The following is a 15455-nucleotide window of genomic DNA, read 5'->3' as shown; positions in this document are numbered from 1 at the left end:
GGTCCTCAACTACCCACGGAGCACTGGGCTCCTGCGTGGGGGCGGCCGGGTGAAGCGGGAGGAGCGGAGGCCGAAGCCCACGGACGGGCGCGGACCTCAGGGAGCGCGCTGGACCTAATCTGTCAGCAGCCGTGGCGTTTCTGGGCCCACAGTTCGTCAGAGATGCTACTGTGGAGACGGGGTGCATTGCCTAACGGCTTCGGGGCGGAAAACGTGCCTGGACTTAACTGTACTGCGGGAAAGAGAAGTTGCCACTGAATTATATACAGTTACCAATGAAGACTTTTATTCAAGCTTAAAGTAAGAAGTAATTTTAGTTAAGAAAAATGAAGTACCAGATAAACTGTAACAGATCGTTATCGTAACTTAGAAGTATCAAAACAGGAATTCTTGATTCTCTAAGTGGGGGTCTCTGCAAAATGGAGCTTAAAGAAATCTTTTACATACCAATTTGATAAAATCATCTGCTGACACGGTCTGTCGCTTCCTCTTACTATGAGCTTTTGGGAGAATCCGTGCTATTTTAAGGCCAATTGTGTTTTTCTTTCGTCTCCCCTCCCTGACGTCCCCGCCCCCACAGGAGAGTCCCTGACACCCAAGCCCTTCTCGCTCTGCTCTGAGGGTCCCGGGCCCCAGAGGGGACTTGGCACGGGCCCTTTTCCTCGCCAGAACCTCATCTCGGGGGCACCTCCACTCCTCTCCCCACCGTAACAGCCGCGGTCCCCTCGGACCCTGTGCCGGAACGGGGAGGTGGTTCCAAAGGAGACGAAGTACGCCGCGTCCAGCTGTTACGGGGTTTAAAAGCACAATGCGAACGGGAGGCTTTTGGCTTCTTTCAGATGTGAACTTGTCAGGATTAAAAGTGCTTTCCCACGGAGGAAACCTTTCCTTGAACTACCAGGGGAGGGGGAGGCAAAGACTACCCACAGCACCAGTTTGGAATGAGGTTCAGTATGGCAAGATCTGAAAAACTGAGAAGGAGCGTTCTGTACGTGTACGTCCCTCGACAGGTCAAAACGTTACGGGCAGTTCAGACACAGGACTATGAGGTGTGAAACCCAGTTTCGGTCTGTGGCCTGTGGAGTCTTCTAACACGCTGGGTCATGCTATGAACTTCCCCGGTGGTCACACCTGCTTTCCACTCGTGCCGGACCCCACCAGAGCAGACCTCCAAGCCGGGAACAGCTCGGAACGTGCTTCGCGGAAAGCCTACACTGACTCACTACCGAGCTCTCCTGTTGGTACAGGCTTAAAATTCTCTTTTGGAATCTTGAATTTCTTCGACATCAGGTACTGATGTTCCTTCGGGGAAAAAAAAAACAAAAGGGGGGAAACCTCCAAGGGGTTACTCTGGATTTCCTGTGTAATGTCCTTCCAAGCTCTGTTTCTGACCAAGTCTCATGTGGGATTCCGGAAGAGCGTCAGTTTTACTGCGTATCTTAAGTCATAGAGGAAACTTTGTTTTTAAGCTGGTTTAGATTCCAAATGTATACAAATGAAGTCACTTTAATCCTATAAATACTTCTTAATTTATTTTTAAAAAATTGTGCTGTTAACCCTTTTACGGGGCAACAAGCTATGTGAAAAGTACAAAACTTTTTGTCAAATGTAATATCGAGAGTGCTTTTGACATAGTTCACTGGTTTGTCATCTGGACCGGTATCTACTGCGCAACGGGCAAAGGCTAGGATCCATGAACCAAGCTGCAAAGATCTCAAGCTAAATAAGGCGGAAAGATTTGGAGAAACAAAAGAAGGAAATTCTTTCCTATCCAATGTGTACTCTTCAGACTAATGCACTCCTTCTATCAAGCCTTCTAAACTGTTAAATAAAGTTTTCCAAACAAGCATTTAAACTTCATTACACAGAAGAGCAACAAGAGTGGTGTCCCACCAGACAAAAGGCAGGAGGGAAAACAATATATATACGGAGTTCGGTGGGTAAGCCTGAATGTAGCACAGTCCTTCACAACCGATGGGGGCGATTCAACATGGCGTCCAACAACGTTCTAACGACGTGCTTCATCTCAACTGGTTACTATGAAGCAAGGTGTAAATGTTTGGCCCCAATCGGGCTTCAGAAATGGTTCTTTTTTTCATGACGAGCATGTCTGTCCAGCTATCAATCATGTTTGTTTGCACCAAATCCCAAGCCATTAAAATACGACTAATTTTAAGTTAAACAGAAGCCGTCTGCTCCACACTCGCCATCAACTATCCATGCTACTGCATTCCTCTGAATGAAGACAAGACGAAATGTGTTTGGAGGGCGGGGAGGAGGTGGGGGGGGGGGGGAGGGGGGAGAGGGAGGGGAGAGGGGAGGGGAAGAAAAAAGTTACCAGTTAGTAAGTTTTAATATCAGCATCATGACATGACAACCCGTACTCCCACTGAAAAATAATCACGCCAAGGCACGCACTTGACATTTCCACCATAATCATTAAAACCAAGTGTTTGTATCACGTCTTAACTTAGGACAGTCTACATCCGTTACTCTGTTCCCCAAGTGAACGATCACACTAGACTCTCACGGCCCTGCGACCGTGGCCTTGCTTTGCCCGTCTCAAGGTCTGCAGTCATCAGCCTCCCCTCTCTGGCTGTGGGTCAGCCACACACAACACACACAACACACCCACTTAGAGCGCACAACTCAACAGTTACTACCGGTACGTCCACAGGACTGTACAACCATCACCTCCACCAACCGCGGAATGTTTTCGTCGCCTGCTGGCACTCATCCGCAAACACTGGCCCCCAGCCCGTCTACTTTCAGTGTCTGGGGGTATGCCTGCTCAGGACGTTTCATACAAACGGAATCACACTCAGCGGTCTTTCGTGCCATCCAGGCTGTAGCAGCGTCACCGCCTGTGAACTCTACAGTTATCATAAAAGGATCTTACTTAGGGTGTCATGGTTTTTGGAGGTTGTTTTCTTCAGCCTCACCTATACTTTTCAAAATTTCTATTCCAAACAGGTGTTCATTTAAAAAAAAAAAAAAAAAAAAGTTTCTTCGAGTGGGGGATAAAGAACCAGAAGAGTGCTACATAGAAGGCCTAACAGCCACATACCCAGTTACACAGAAGCATTTTTCCTGTTTTAGGGCTATCTGTCTCTGGCTCTATCGATGTTGCCAAAACCCAAGGCAGAGTTGTTGACCCGGACCAGAGCTCAGAGCCACACCACATCTGGTGCATCCGCATCAACTAAGCACCGCCCCCCCCCCCCCCCCCCCCCCCCCCCGCCCCCGGCAGCACAGTGGCTCTTCACTGTCATGGAGAGAGAAGCTCAAGGGTGTGTCTAAAATAAATCCACTTAGAAGGTCAATCTGTTACTACAGACCAAAGATTCTTCTTCGCCTTCAAATCTTACTTGAAGAGACAAATTCCAAATGACTGATAAGGTTAGAAACGCACGTACGACCAGTGACGGACGTATGCAACGTCTCTATCAGAGCCCCGGCCCAGAAACTGAAACACGACAACGAATGGAGCGGAGGCTGAGTCCTCATGGCTTTCCCTGAGGAAGCGGGTCTGCCGTGCGGTGACGCACAGGCCAACGGCCCTTCGGGCCCTGAACCACTCAGCAGTGGTTCACAAACTTCACCCCTGTCGTCCTTCAGGCTCCCGCTCTCATCTGACAGCAGCTGGTTGCCTTTCTGGCTCATTTATGTGGGACAAAATGAACGCAAATCTCCTCTCGGTTTTCTAGGTCAGGGACTTCCTTCTAAGCAAACAAAACACTTCACCTGCTCTGTGTGAAAGCGGAGTTAAGTCCTTTCCATAAACCTTCTCATCACGTCTTCCCTCCAGCCACAATGTCTTGCTCAACGGAGCCTTGTCCTTCACTGTTCACTTCCTCGCTCTGGGCCTGCTTCGTTACCAAGCGTTCCAAGGTCGTGAGAAAACCCTCTTGGATTCGGGACTCGAAGGCCGGCAGCGCTCGAGTGAGGCCTGGCCCAACTCCGTCTGGAACCCTCCAGAACTGAGGGTAAACACGTCTCTCGGAGGGCCAGGAGGATTTGTGCAAGACCGCACACGAACGACCAGGCCGGCATGCTGCCTGGCCCCAAGGTACGGGGGAAGTTCAGTTTCCTTCCCTCTCCTCTGCACAGGGGCTGGGGTGCCACGTGGTGCCATACGGGTTTATTTTTAAGAGTAAAATCCATAATCAAGATCGTTCTAAAGTGGTTCACATTTTGGATAATGGCTAGTTCTTGTAGGTATAAAAATATAAAATGCTTCCTGCATCATGAAGCAAGATGATTTTCCATATGCTGTTGAACTGACCACAGCCAGAGGATATGAAGGAGGTGGCACATTCCAGTTTATTCTCCCCAGTCACCGCGCACACACATGCACACACGTGCACACCCCCCACCCCCCCCCCACCCCCCCCCCACCCCCCCCCCACCCCCCCCACCCCCCGCCTCTCACATTGCTTACACTCCTGTGAAGGGAGAGCGTATACAGCCTCTAAATGAGGGAGAACATAAATTCTGTCCCACGCTTAAAAGTCCTGCAACTTTCCAACGAGTGGGGCCCTGTTCCACCGGGAGGGAGCCTGGCTGCCGTGCAGTGGGGTTACCTTCAATATTCTGGTGGTCTATAAAAGGTGCTGGTCCCCATATTCTAACAGTGCCGTCGTCGGAGGCGCTGGCCATCAGGGATGGGATCTGTGGGTTCCAGCTCACGCAGTTGACTGTGCGCGTGTGCCCTGTCAGCTCCGCGATGGGCAGTTCACTACGTTTGTGCCAGATGTAAACCTTGTGATCTGAACAAACGGCAATTCAAAGAAAAGTTAGGGAGTTGTCCTACTGACCTTCAATTTATTATTCGTTACACACAGAACATGTGATGTGATTATCAAGATGTGCCACGAGCAGCTCAATAAATTACCTTCCGACAAAAGCCATTTTAATAAAATACACATTTTCCCTGTTAAAGGTGATTGATTAGCCCTCAAGTCATCACAGAATCTGCAACGTTCTGTAAGACCTGAGCAACAGTCTAGATCTTCCGACGTGAACAAACCTAGGACAGAGACAATAAATGCTAGGGAAACCGGACGTGACAGAAAAACTGTGTGTCCAAATTCAGCAACAGCAATGACGCAGGTGACAGCGGACCCCTCGCAGGGTGTTCGGCGCACACTAGGTCCCGGACACCGTGTCCTGGGCCTACACGGTGCTGCCCACGCCCTTTCCGGGCTCGGGGACAGCGGAGGCTCCGGAGCCGCGGCTACTCAATGCCTGGCCACCCCCCCACCACCGACCAGCCCCGTTGCTGTGGACACATAACCCGCTCCTGGCGACACTGCAGCCGTAAAGGAGGGACTGGACTTACCTCATCACGCACGAGGGTAAAATTAGTTTGTGTATGGAACAGAGTTTTGAAAAGAGCCTGGCACAGAGGAGACACCACGTGTTAGCATGAAGTGATGGTCCTTAAACAGAGGGCAGAATCCTGGCTGAGTTAGAAAAGCATTCGACCTCAAGACGGGCCACTAGTGGCCAGCGTGGGAGCTCCTGGTGGGGGGCGGTCAGTCCTTTATGGAAAAGGACGACGTCCTGGCTTCAGAACGTCTAACGGGACGACGTGAGGCTGGGGCTGCCTCTGAGCATCCTGCGTGCGTGTGTGAAGCGAAAGCGGAGACCCCCGCAGGAGAACTAGCGGAGCTCGCCTAGAAGGCGTATGCTGCTCCATCGTTTCTCCTGGCGTAAGAAGAAAAAACACGGACAAAGACCGGCAGATTAGCCACGCTTCCCCCCCGAACTGGAGGAGCTCCCAAGAAGGACACCACAGGTCCGAGGAGCGTGAAGGTGCCTGCCTCCTGTGGGGAGCGCTCTGTGAGCACACACCCACGGAGTGTGCGGCTGAGGCAGGGCTCAGGGTCAGAGCCACCGGCTTGCTGACCGAGCCCTGCCGGCTGCCACCGTCCAGGGCACCCACAGCTCATGCAAGGGCAAAAAAATAAAGCAAGTTTTTTTTATATCACCAGCACAATGAACACGCTTGAGCGACAGCAGAACTCTTCTGGGAAAAGGTTTCCTCATCGCTCTATTTTATACTGCTGTTCACGTGTTTGGGGATTTGGAAGGTTCTTGAAATATTTTCCTTGCACACGAACGACAGGTGGATTAATGTGACCGTCTCGGGACAGGAGACATTCACTACATCCGCTTGGTGCTCAGGACGTTTTCAGAACCGCTCTACCACCCGGACTCGAGAACGCGCGTCTCGCTGTTTCAGGTGTGTGTCACTTGTAGCCCCGAATAGAACATACTGTGCTGTGCTCACAGTGTTCATCGTTAGTTCAAAGTCTGTTCGGGGCCTAGAATGAAGGACCGTGTCACTGGCGACAGAGGCGGCCAGACGGCTCTCCGGGCATTTCTAGGGCACGTGTGCCATTCGGAAGGGCTGTGAGGCTGAAGAGGGGGAGCAGGGCTGCGAGAGACCCGGGGGGAAGTGGACAGGCAGGCAGAAGGCTTCCCAAGGGTGGACCGTGTCAAAGTAGGAGCCGAGGCGGAATCCGGGCGAAAACAAATGATTAAACTACCAGGAAAAAAAAAGGATTTCTAACTGCAAAGACATAAACTTTTCAAAAAGTGTCACCTACAAACCACTCTTCTCAATCTGATCGGATTTTTTTTTTTTTTTTTAGTGGAAGAAACAACAGATAAATTCGTACGCTTCATATGAATCCCTAAAGGTCTTTGTCCTGATTCTTTTTTTTTTTTAAAGTTTACTTTTGAGAGAGTGAGTGAAAGTGGGGGAAGGGTAGAGAGAGAGGGAGAGAGAATCCCAAGCAGGCTCCATGCTGTCAGTGCAGAGCCCAATGCGCGGCTCGAACTCATGAACCGTGAGAACATGACCTGAGCGGAAATCAAGAGTCCGACACTTGACCGACAGAGCCACCTGGGGCGGCCCTGTTCTGGTTCGTAAGTACATCTCATGCTCAGAGGAAAAACTCCTGTGTTACTCTGTGATCCTCTGTGTACTGACAAGACAGGGGTAGCAAACATGGAACATTAGCAACATAATCCAGTACCTTGGTCTAGGTTGTAAAACTAGATTCAGTATTTTTAAAAGTGACTTAAATAACTTGCTGCCCTAGTACTTAAAACAGCAGAGTGGGTACTCAATGTGGCCAATGAAAATTTTCAGTAATTTCCCACGACTTGTATTTCTATTACGTTAAAAGGTACACTAACTTTCAGTACTTACTCACCTATCTATGTTGCATATTTTAAACAATTTCTCTCTTAAACCGGACTACTTTGGGAACAAGCCTGCCTGAAACACTGATGTTAGCCAACTGGAGAGCACATTTACTCTGAAAGGCAGTAGAGACTCTTCTAGAACTTCAGCTTTTCTGAGACTGTAAGACTTATCAAACTCTATTGTTCTCTTTGGCCATTACAAAACCACTAAAGATTTAGCGATCATCAATTTTGTCTAAGTTCAGCTAAATCATCATAATCAACCAGACTTTTCAGATCCTACTAACCTCTGAATGCCACCAGCCTCATGAAAAGAGCAGGCCGGCATTTGAAAGAGTTTGGGTTTAAGTAAACCTTGATGTGACGCACGCGCCAAGCGTGACCAGCGCTCTCTTACGATTTTTACCCGTGTTAACACCCTGAATCTGCCCGGCAACACGGCCACCTTCACACACGGAGACGGTCACCGAGCTCCCACCCCATCCGTACACACGCTCCAACAGCGCACACAACTTACCTTCGCTGCCACTAGCGATGAAGTCTTCGTTATGGCCTCCAAAACATGAATGAATTGTATAAAACCCTTGCGTGACACCTTGATACTTTCTTACTAAAACTCTGTCTTGCAAGTCCCATAAATGAACTCCCTGCAGGCAAAAGAAAATGGACATATTTATTCTCCCTCAATTCAAAAGAATTTTAAAAAGTCATCTGTGAATTTCCCTTTGCTCGATGGAACAGTTTTAGTTTCTCGTTACGCAAAATGCCAACATTCTGATAAATTTATGGTTGACTCTACACCTTTAAAGGTCAAACATATGAGGTAAAATTTAAGAATCTGTAAAAACAGCAGTCTTGAAGAAAAAGTATTTGTAGAAATATTCGTTTACACACACACACCCCAAAAATCGCAATTAAAATCTGAACTACACTAACTCTTTGAGAGAAGGATAAGCTTACCTGAGTTGCTACATTTAACAAAGCTAACCGGCCATTCTTGGAAATAGTAAAAGACATAATGGGGTGATCTTCTTGTACTCTGTAACCAGAAAATAATCTGTCAGAAGCAACATACTGAAAATCAAGACATTCAAATTATCAAAATGCAACCTGTTCTACTAGCTTAAAGACCACAGTTCTGTCTGTAGTCCCCGCTACGCACTATTTTAATCAAGGAAGAAAATCTGAGTTTCTGGTTACTCGGCACCACCAGACCCGCCAATCCAAACAGTCAAACCAAATCCACAACATAAAAACTCTTCTTCTACAATAGCAAGTTCCACCACATGTTTTAACATAAATCAATGAATATTTAACGGATACAAAAAATAGTTACATGTTCCTATCTGTAAGGTCCTCGAAGTTGTACCCCCGGATTCGCTGGTGTGTATCTGATGCCAGAACCGTCTTGCCGTCGCTCAAGCACCAGAGGCATTGCACTCTGACCCCTTCCCAGGAGTCAAGGAGGTTACCATCTAAATCCTGAGGAGAAAAGCACCATTTAGCCCCAAAGCTGACCAGCACGTGGAAAGCAAACAGAAAGAATCTCTTGGCAATGTCTTTCTGCAGCAACGTTTGTTTTTTCCTGATCTCAACTTAATTGTTCCACGACTGGTTTTAGTCACAAAAATTTGAATACAGGGCAAATTTCATTACAACAATAAAACTGTTGGGAGGGGGAGAGAACCTCTGTAAAATCCATCTTTCCTTCAATAACCAGCCAGGCACAGGCAAATACAATAAATAGAAAGAAAGAATCCCTAAATTCCAAGTAAGGGCCTCGCTACTATTGGAAAAGAATTCAAATGCTCCTTTAAAATGCATTATACTGAGGTTTATCCTAATCACTCAGATGCTGTGATCTGGAAAAGGTTGCTGACACGGTAATTGCGGCTTTACGGAAGCCAGAACGTGCTACAACACTTTAAAAACTTGTAACGTGCTCCAATGGGTAATGTGTTCTACAGATCAGAGCTCCCAGGATTATCACCTTGTTGAATGTTCCAAGGTCAGAGAGGCACCCTGTTCCCGTTCCCCAGGGGGCCGGGCTGCCAAGTCCTTGTCCCGAAGGGGTCAATACCGTAGGGGACGGCGGGGTCGGCAGAGACGTCGTGGTCATCTTGCAGCCAGGGACTTAAGAACAAACGGCTTAAATGCTGCCACGTACAGCGTGGTGACTAACTTGCAGATTGAGAGTTGCTAAGAGGGTATATCTTAACAGTCCTCACGACAACTTTGGATGCTAGTGGACAATTACCGTGGTCGTAATTTTCAACGCACACGAACATCAAGTCATTACGCTGTAACCCTGAAACTAATATAATGTTACGTGTCAGTTATCCCTCCGTTAAAACAAAGCAAAACGGAGGGAGTAAGAAATAAAAGTAGGACAGTGCATTAACCCACGAATAGAAACTCCACTTAAAAAATGGGAAGATCACACGTAGATCAATACACTGTGCTGAGACGACTGGGAACAAAAAAAGCACTGGGGGCTTGTAAGCAAGCACGTGTCCCACGGCCAGCATAACGGAAGGCCCCCCAGTCTGTAACGACCACGTAAGTCTTCACGATACGCATCTCTGGCGACATTTAGCGATTTACGGGATTCAGGATCTTGTTTAATTCTGGTCTTAAAAACATGTCTCGAAGTGCCCCTGGCACTGAGCCTCGAGAAGACAGGGCCTGATGACATCACACCCCTGGCAGAGCTGGCCTCGTGACAGGACTCGTCACAGGATTGTCACCTAGTACTTCTGCTCGTCAGACAGCCAATCCAAGATCAGCAGGGCAGATGCTAATCAAAAGACATTTCAAATAACGACTGGAAGGCTCTCTGGTAGCTCTCCTCACCACTTTTAGTCCTCAAATACTTAAGACCACCTGCTCATGAAACTCAGCATATTTTTGATACAAAAAACCTAAAACCTCAAAAGAATAGTAAAATATTTTTCAATCCTATACATTAGAAACTTGTTTATGAGAACAAAATGCTCAGTAGAATAATTTTTTACGTCTTACTAAACTCAAAGTCCATAGTTTGTATAAAAAGGAGAACAGACAGTTCTGCACACTCTGCTCATTCAGAACGAGCGCAAGGCAGGTCTTCGTGGAACGTATCTTATACGAGATACCAAGGCAAGCGACTATTTTAAACTTTTTTTTTTTTTTAACGTTTATTCATTTTTGAGAGAGAGAGAGAGAGAGACACAGACAGAGCATGAGTGTAGGAGGGGCAGAGAGAGAGGGAGACAAAGAATCGGAAGCAGGCTCCAGGCTCCGAGCTGTCAGCACAGAGCCTGACGTGGGGCTCAAACCCGTGAACTGTGAGATCACGACCTGAGCCGAAGTCGGACGCTTACCCAACTGGGCCCCCCAGGCGCCCCGGCAAACGAACTATGTAAACACAACGAAGAGCAGAGGCGTGGAGAGGCGCACGACATACTCACACACTGATAGAACTGGCCGCGCTGGCCTCCGGTCACAAAGCGTTTCCCGTCTGGATTCCAAGCCACACTTGTTAAACTGTCCTCGTGAGACTGGCTCATTTTTGTCCTTAGCTCTCCCGTCTACAGAGGAATAAAACTGTGGATAAGACCTTCAGATATTCTTCTAAAGGGAATGTATAAAGAAAAGCCAACAGTGACTGGGCTATCTGGTTAGTTTAGTCCTCCTAACTGGAAAAATGAACTATTTTCACCAGCCTCATAAAAAGCAAACGAACAAACAAAAACACCGCAGCCTCAAAGAGAAATTAATTAAGAATATGGTGAAAAGCTCAGCGCTGCAGGCCTGTTCCTTCTGAGTTCCCACTTCTCCTCACTCCATAGTCCTTTACAGATTTATTCTAAAATTGCAGTTAATGCCATTAGCAATTCCTCACGAACACGATTAATAGATTGAAAAACTGTGCCCTTGAACTAGGGCAGGGGTGTTCTAAATTATGTCAAATTTTATACTCAAGATGCTCAAAATGTAGTAGGGAAGATGGGAAGAGAGAAAGGAAAATTATTTCTCTGATATCTAATTTGTTTAAGTTTATTTATTTAGAGAGACAGCATGTGTGCGTGAATCCCAAGCAGGCTCTACGCTGTCAGCGCAGAGCCCGACACGGGGCTCAAACCCACAAACCGTGAGATCATGACCTGAGCCAAAATCAAGAGTCAAACGCTTAACTGACTGAGCCACGCAGGCACTCCGATATCTCATTTTATCTCAACTAAAAGTCCCAGAAAAGAAGAACTTTTGTACTGTTTGGCGTAGCCACTTTAAAGTATTCCCAACTACGAAAGACTGTTTAGTGGTTACAAAACTGAAACATCCTCCTCTTATTTTTTCTAGGTTATTCAACTTAGAAGGTAGACACATACCATTTAATCTAGTCTCGATTCCATTTTGTTCATGGATTAGAAAGGCTCTGAGAGAGATTAGCTGCCCTTGATGTAATAAAAAGTACATGGGCATAATTTTCCTGTGAGAAATGGGTAATCAAAAGTAAAAAGAAAACAGTGAAAACAAAGTGTAGGATCAGGAAACGGGGCCAAGTAATAAAAGCAAAGGGGACACTAAACTAGAAAACCAGAAGTCTCCCTGATTTTCCCTGGTCCAGCAATGTTAAAACCTTCCCCCGTATCGTTAATTGCTCTCACCTACTTATCTTTTTGGGTTGCTAGAGAGAAACAGTTTAGAACCACAAGTACACACGCAACAGCTAAATCCTCCACACTTCCTGTCACAAACACGTTAGTACACATTTCTGTAGGCAGAAATGGTCTTTTCTTCTGTTACGCTCAGGACAGCACGTATGTGAGTATGTAATTACGAAACAACCTAAAAATATAAAGGAATAAGGTGAAAATGGACTACGTAACAGGTCCGCTGAGTAACACACAAGCAAACAGGCGAGCTAGAACATCGTGTAACCGTCTAGAAACTCAAAACTGACCCACAGGAAGACTGTGGCCACCATAAATCCTGAGTCTACCACTGTAGAGTTATGACGACATGTCTTCCTTTGAATGGGGAAAAACAGCTTTGACGGAAAAAACCCCTTTGGTCTTTGAGGGGAGATTCACTTCAGGCCCGTTTTGCTGAGAAAGCCACGGACTCTCCTGTGCCTTGCCGCTCCCCGAACCGGATCCCGAACACACGCTGCGCGCACACTGCTTTGATAAAAATGGCACTAGCAGGGCGCTGGGCGTGTCTGATCATGAAACGAATGTTAGATATTAGAGGATTAATTATAGCTAATGTCAGGTTAAGACGGGAGCGCGTGTTATACGGGAGAACGTTATTTTGTAGCAGGTACGTGCTTAAATATTTGGGATAAAACATCCTATGTGTTATTTCCTTCCAAACGTTTTGGATGTGGGGGTCTATGTGAGTGTGTATGCACGTCCTCATGCGTGAGCACACACGTGTCCACACAGAATGTACGGAATGTTAACTGCCGAATCCAGGGTGCTGGGCCCAGGTCACCGCTGTATTCCTCCACTTTTGAACGTTTTCCTTAAGAAAGCGGGGTCTCACACATGAACAGCAAGTGAGCAGTGACAGAACCGCCCGGGGCAGCAGCAGAGCGAGAGTGTGGCCGGTCACCTTCAGGGGTACCCCCTGTGCACACTTCTGCAGAGTTTGAGCTCCACTCTCTCAGTAAAAACCAACTCACTTCCAGGCCCCCGGACTCCCAGGCCTAGCTCATCAACTCGCATTTTTACATTCAAACCACAGCCCGGACCACGCTCTGGCCTCGCGTCAGAAAAGCGAAAAGAACGGCATCGAACCAGCCATCTTGCAGAAGGAAGTTAAAAAAACCAAAACAACCCTCAAATTGTAACTATAAGGTTTCCCAAACATAGTACAAAATTAATGGCGGGAACTTAATGCTAATTTTTAAAAAATGGGACCCTAGATAAAGGCCAAGTTTTCATTTAGAGACAGCAACAGAGCGCTTACTACTGAGAGCTGAAACTTCCTTTGTTTCCCAGATTAGATGAGACCACCAAACACAGGCCAGGGGACAATGGTGTGGCCGCCAGGTGAGAAGTCTGACCCCGCAGGGAGGCTGTCACATGGCAGTTCCGCGTACATCAAACGACGAAACCACAGGGCGTCCTCTGGGGAGGGCGGGCGTGGGGTGGGTGGGGAGAGTCCCACAGTCAACAGCGTCAAGTCCACCATTCCTGAAAATACTCATTCCTCTTTCTTTTCAAAACTCTATCATGCTCAGCATGATGTTTAGCTTTACACATTCGGACACCTGGGCTCCATCCGACGGATTCTCTTTGCTAAGGGGGCCGAATGGCTCTGCTCTACGGGAGAGTCGAGTTTCGAGTGTGTGGATGTGCGGAACGGCTTTCCTCAAGGGCCGAAGCAGGGACGGAACGCGCTCACCTGTACGTTCCAGAGCCAGAGTTCGGAGCAGTCGTCTGGGCCACACGCAACAAGATAGTTGTCATCCGGACTCCACGCGATGTAAGAAACGCCGTACGCGTGTCCTTCTAAAGTCTTAAGCAGTTTTAGCAGGTGTGTGTCCTGAGGGGGAAAGAGGCCACTTGGTTAGAGTCCATGTCCTACTTCAATGAGCTGCGAGGTATACTCTGAGAACGTCATTCACTCTGAGGGAGTTTTCACAGATTCCACCAATCTCCCAGCCGAAGCCCAAACAGCTCGCTTCACAAAGACACGTCCGCACGGCAACATCCAGTCAGCATCCACCACGCACCAGGCCCCGTGTGCCAGAGGCCAACACAAGGACACAGGCCGTTACCTGGTGATGCTCTCAGGGACACTGAAAGCAGGTGTAGTCACAGCTACGTTTTCATTTTTGAAAACTGCTTTCTTGAGACACAACTCAGGTACCACCCTCTCAAAGTATATGACCTAGTGAATCTAGAACATTCCGTGGCCTCACAAAGAAGGCCCGTACTCACTGGCAGTTACTGCCCCCACCTGCCTCCCCTGGCAGCCACTCCTGTCTCTCTGGATCTGCCTATTCTGGACGTTTCGTACAAGTGGAGCCATCCAATATGGCGTCCTCCGCGATCGGCCTCTTTCACTCTGTGCGTCTGCGTGGTGTTTCCAGAGCCCATCTGTGTCGCAGCCGGGGTCAGCATTCCGTTCCTTCTCCCTGATAAATCCTCCATTTGTGGACACGTCAGACCCCGTGTACCCACTTGTCAGCTGACCAACACGGGACCGTTTCCACGTTTCTGGCTACTGTATCTAATGCCGTCATGACCGTGGACAAGTCTCCTCTGAGTCCACGCGCGTGAGTGGAGCCGCCACCTCTCTGTGTGACACTGAGGAGCGGCCACAGTCTTCTGAGCTTCTGGCTGTGGCTGGGCAGGACGAGCACGGTTTGGCAACAGCGCCTCGTGTAACCCTCATCAGTCTCCAAGGTTACCACCCCCCCCTCGCCCCCACGGTACAGGGAAGGGCGCAAAGTCTGTGAACGTGGAAGGCCTGCCCCTGCCCGGGCCCTAGCGTGAGCCGTGTGGAAGGGACCGCGCCGTGAGAGGGGAGGTGGCGAGTGACAGGGCTGAAGAGTGGGCACCTTCACTTCGGGCTAAGGGTGAGAGGAGAGCCGCCGACAAGTTTTAAACCGGGGGCTATGGGACGTGACATCTGGCTTAGGACGGGGACTACGGGATGTAACATCCGGCTCTAGGAGGACGTGGAAGGTGAATGTGAACGAACGGACACAGGAAACGTACACTCATAAAGAGCTGACACCACAGCCATTAACAGTTAAGACAGGCCATCCAAACAAAAGTCTGGACTGAAAGAGGTCACACACAACAGAATGGGACGACCTGTACATTTTGGTTGTGGGAACAGGAAACGGGGGCAGGAAGCAAGGAGTTCAGTTTTAGGTTTGGTCAAAGATAGAGACCAGTATCAAGCCTGCAGGATTCCAACGGCGAGGACCCAAAAGTAGTTAGGGATGGGTCTGATAAACTACTCCGATAAAAATAGGTTGGGAGATTTTTCCAGAAATGTAACTGACCAATGGATGTGTTTAATGTACTTTGTTTCTTCACTGGACCCTAAGTCTAGCATTTATTCAATCGCCTTGTCCGAACCGCCGTTGTTTGACAAAACTAACTAGGTAACGCTACGACTGCCTGTGATTCCTCTCTGGGAGAAGGCTAACAGGCGTGGGGATCCGTACAAAAACAGAGAGTCTCCGGCATAATTTAACAGGGAAGTCTAGGCTTTTGGACCGGCTCAGGATC

The 15455-nt window shown here is 48.2% G+C and overlaps 1 protein-coding gene across 2 annotated transcripts in view; it reads right to left on the bottom strand.

The window, feature by feature from the left end:
- Positions 1 to 259: 259 nt before the first annotated feature.
- Positions 260 to 15455, bottom strand: part of WDR26 (WD repeat domain 26) — a 37151-nt gene continuing 21955 nt past the window's right edge. For both annotated transcript variants that reach the window (XM_019436111.2, XM_019436113.2), the window contains exons 8-14: positions 13612 to 13752; positions 10668 to 10787; positions 8555 to 8700; positions 8179 to 8257; positions 7736 to 7865; positions 4584 to 4769; positions 260 to 2235 (exon numbers count right to left, since the gene is read on the bottom strand). In XM_019436111.2, the coding sequence (XP_019291656.2) occupies positions 2210 to 2235; positions 4584 to 4769; positions 7736 to 7865; positions 8179 to 8257; positions 8555 to 8700; positions 10668 to 10787; positions 13612 to 13752 (828 nt within the window). In that variant the 3' untranslated portion in view covers positions 260 to 2209. The remainder of the gene's footprint in view (positions 2236 to 4583; positions 4770 to 7735; positions 7866 to 8178; positions 8258 to 8554; positions 8701 to 10667; positions 10788 to 13611; positions 13753 to 15455) is intronic.

Source organism: Panthera pardus, unplaced genomic scaffold (genome assembly GCF_024362965.1).
Source record: "Panthera pardus isolate Hobbes unplaced genomic scaffold, ASM2436296v1 HiC_scaffold_21, whole genome shotgun sequence".
In the NCBI taxonomy this organism is placed as follows: domain Eukaryota; kingdom Metazoa; phylum Chordata; class Mammalia; order Carnivora; family Felidae; genus Panthera; species Panthera pardus.
The sequence above is the reverse complement of the archived record's forward strand: the minus strand, read 5'-3'. Positions and strand labels throughout refer to the sequence as shown.